The following is a 4,065-nucleotide window of genomic DNA, read 5'->3' on the forward strand; positions in this document are numbered from 1 at the left end:
ACACAAATCACCTGACACACACAAAGCTATAGATAAACACGGTTTTGAGACTCTTTTCTCCCAGAAACCTCTGAGATTCATCCTACGTGGTGCGTTTAAGGACTGGTGGAAAGCTGGGACATCTGGACCTTCATCTTTCAGAGAGTTCTGAACAAATCTGTTCCCTGATGTTGAAACCCTGACGTAACGCGGGAGGAAAAGTGGAGGTTCAGGTTCATCTACAACCTTCAGATATTGTAGCACCCTATAATGTAATAATTTAACCCTATAATGTAATAATTTAACCCTATAATGTAATAATTTCACCCTATAATGTAATAATTTTCTGAAAATGTAATAAAATTTGCACTTAACTCAATCAAAAATGTAATAAAACCCAATAATGTAATAACTTGCCCAATAATGTAATAAAATGTCATGACTGATATTGTAATAACATTTTTACCAATAATGTAATACCTTATTACGTTATTGGGAATTTATTACATTTTCAGGTGGGTCTTTTTTTTTCAAAACTGATAATGTAATACTTGACAGATAATGTAAAATATATGTTCATTTTCAGTCCAGAGTTCTACATTTTGTATTTAAAGTATCTCAGAATGTTTTATACACTGGATTTGAAACACCAGAATGAATATTGGGTTAAATTACAGACTTTGAGTTCCATGTAATAAATTCCCAATGACGTAATAAGGTATTAAATTATCTGTAAAAATGTTATTACAATATCAGTCAGGGTATTTTATTACATTATTGGGCAAGTTATTACATTATTGGGTTTTATTACATTTTCGATTGAGTTAAGTGCAAATTTTATTACATTTTAGGGCGTTATTACATTTTCAGGAAATTATTACACTATAGGAAATTATTACACTATAGGAAATTATTACACTATAGGGTGCTACAAGGTTCATCAACAACCTTCAGATATTAGAGAAATAAAGGCTGTACTGGCGGTTTGAGTTCCCACTGACTTTATTTCATGAACAATTAAAGCTCCGGTTCCTCGTTCAGGTTCCCGGTGGGGGGTTAGATTCCCAGTGGGGGGTGAGACCCGGTTCTTCTTCAGGTTCCTGGTTCTTCGCCAGGTTCCCGGTGGGGGGTTAGATTCCCGGCGGTTCTTCAGGTTCCTGGTTAGATTCCCGGTTCTTCTTCAGGTTCCTGGTTAGATTCCCGGCGGTTGTTCAGCAGGCCAGGAACCCTCCGTCCACCGGCAGCAGAGCTCCGGTCGTCATGCTGCTCTGGTCGCTCAGCAGGAACAAGATGCTGTTGACGACGTCGTCCACTTCTGCAGGAGAAACCAGATAACGTCAGACTCTGAGTCTTAATGTGCAACTACAAACATCTGGAGCTAAACCGGAGCTAAACTTCTCTCTGGGGGTCGTTTCCATCACTGACAGAATAACAGAATGGTCAAGGAAGTGAAATAAGGCTACAACAATGAAATAAAACCGATATTTCTGTAAAAACCAAGATATCATGATACTAAGTCGACTTTATCCATGAATTTGAATCAACGTCTCCAGGTGAGTCTAAAACCACCTTTAACTTGTTGTGTCTCTATTTAATTCATTTATAAGAGTTTCTGAACAAGCCGAGAGCTTAGCGTCGCCAACCGTCCCTTGAAAAACGGAATCGTCCCGTATTTCTAAACTAAAGTCCCGTATTGAGCTGAAAAGGGATGAACTTTGTCCCGTTTTACTGTGAGAGTCAGAAAATAGTCATAAAACTCCAATGGTAAATGTCATTGAGCTGCTGAGTTCATAAGTTATGTTTTCTGTTTTACTCCAACTGTAGCTACAGTCAAATATGTTTACACGTTTTCTACAGACTTTCTGTTTGCACTTTTGTTACTGCACTAAAAATGTGGATGTTCTGCTTTATTTCTATTCTTTTACATTCATTTATACAATTTTAAGTTAAGCAGGAAAGGTTTCTGTTTAAGAAATATACTTATTTTATTCCGTTTATTTTGTATTAAGGTGAATTGCAGAGGTTTATAGTAACGAAGTAGATTTACTTCGTTACACTACTTAAGTCGTTTTTTTGATGATTTCAATGTTCTATCGGTGTATCTGTGTTAAATCAGATCAAATCAAATCTTGATCAGCGATTCTGAATCTTAAAAGGAACCCTGCATATTAAGACATGTAGTCCCTAATTAGCCACAATTGTTCTCTTATACTAAAATATGTTGTTAGAAACACATAAAATAATCTAATTGCTTTAAAAATCTACAATGTTTATTACATATTTTGACCTGCGGGAGGCGCCATGTTTTACCTGCGCAATGCATTCTGGGGGCGATGACGTAGAGCGGTGGCTCTGGGAAGATAAGCCGCGTTAGTTTAACTGGCGAGGGAGCCCATAAGACGTCTCGGTTCAGGCAAACTGGATCAAAGTTCTGTGATGCACGGGAGATCTGCAAAAATGATCAATGCCGTACGCATCTTACCAGTGCATTAGGCTATGGCGTAGACAGCGTAGCCGTGGCTCTAGAGCCTGCAGTGCTCCGCCACCCGCTCTCCACTCTCACCGGGATGGAGACGCCGGTGGGCAATATGCACGTTTGGGTGGGCATAGCCCACCCCTGCCGCCCCTAAAACCGGCCTCGGTGCTGGGTAATGACAGACCAGAGGCTGAGGGGACTGGCCCGGGACTTTGACGAAATGGGAGGCGCAGACTTCGCTTCAAATAGGCAAGAACATCTTTATTTAATTTAATGACGGCAGATCTGGCTGGGGTTTTTATTGTAGCATCGGCTATCTGTTAGTTGAAACGTGTGGTCTGTTAGTCTATCTGAGTTTTATGGTGTTTTTATAGTTCATGCTTTATGGTGCAGCACTTTTTTTAATTTATTTTTTTACTTTTTTGTAGTTGCTTCGTCACCTTAATGTTCAGCTGTGTTTTGATCTGTGTTTCTGGTGCGCCGTCACCTGTTTAGCTGTGTTTTCATCTGTTTCTGGGGTCAGAACAGTGTACGGGGTTAGCAGGAGCCAACGTGTGACGTCACTACCCAGAACGTAAAAAACAATGGCGACCTACATGTTAAATTATATTTTAAAATTTTATAAAAACGAAGACATCAAAAAGGTTTTTTATATCACATTGTTATAATTGATACCAACATTTATCTTTTAAGACCTACATGTCTTAATAGCCAGGGTTCCTTTTAAGAATCGGAATCCAATCGATTCTTGACGTTTGAATGGATCCCCAGTCCTGGTTCTCAGTCAGTTTTGATCTCTAAATACTGAGAAAACACCCAAGTTTCATCGTATTTCCCCTGAAAGAGACCAGAGCAGCAGCAGTGCATGCTGGGACAGCAGCAGCAGTGCATGCTGGGACAGCAGCAGCAGTGCATGCTGGGACAGCAGCAGTGCATGCTGGGACAGCAGCAGTGCATGCTGGGACAGCAGCAGCAGTGCATGCTGGGACAGCAGCAGTGCATGCTGGGACAGCAGCAGCAGTGCATGCTGGGACAGAAGCAGTGCATGCTGGGACAGCAGCAGCAGTGCATGCTGGGACAGCAGCAGCAGCAGTGCATGCTGGGACAGCAGCACCAGTGCATGCTGGGACAGAAGCAGTGCATGCTGGGACAGCAGCAGCAGTGCATGCTGGGACAGCAGCAGCAGCAGCAGTGCATGCTGGGACAGCAGCAGTGCATGCTGGGACAGCAGCAGCAGTGCATGCTGGGAGTTACCAGCGAAGCGGCCCAGCGGGATCCGGGTCTTCATGGTCCGGGACTTTTCTGGGTCACTCCAGCCCAGACGACCCATGTCTGTCAGAACCACGGTGGGGTTGACGCTGTTGACGCGGATCTGCAGAGAACAGGACAGCCAATCAGAGAGCAGGAACTCAGAGAGCAGGAACTCAGAGAGCAGCCAATCACAGACCAGGTACCTGGTGGGTCTAGAGGGTCTTAAACGGCCAGTACCTGGTACGGTCCCAGCTCCAGCGCCATCATCTTGGTCAGCATGTCCAGGGCGGCTTTGGTGGCGCCTGACGGGGAAATAAGACTATTAACTGGTTCTGTTCATGAAACCCTTTTAGTTCCTC

At 42.9% G+C, this 4,065-nt stretch overlaps 1 protein-coding gene across 1 annotated transcript in view; it reads right to left on the reverse strand.

Annotated features, from left to right (window-relative positions):
• Positions 1-1,057: 1,057 nt before the first annotated feature.
• The window catches only part of dcxr (dicarbonyl/L-xylulose reductase), a 14,136-nt gene continuing 11,128 nt past the window's right edge, over positions 1,058-4,065 (reverse strand). The window contains exons 6-8 of the mRNA XM_061708446.1: positions 3,944-4,025; positions 3,710-3,827; positions 1,058-1,294 (exon numbers count right to left, since the gene is read on the reverse strand). Of these exons, the coding sequence (XP_061564430.1) occupies positions 1,191-1,294; positions 3,710-3,827; positions 3,944-4,025 (304 nt within the window). The 3' untranslated portion in view covers positions 1,058-1,190. The remainder of the gene's footprint in view (positions 1,295-3,709; positions 3,828-3,943; positions 4,026-4,065) is intronic.

Source organism: Cololabis saira, chromosome 19 (assembly GCF_033807715.1).
Source record: "Cololabis saira isolate AMF1-May2022 chromosome 19, fColSai1.1, whole genome shotgun sequence".
NCBI lineage: Eukaryota > Metazoa > Chordata > Actinopteri > Beloniformes > Belonidae > Cololabis > Cololabis saira.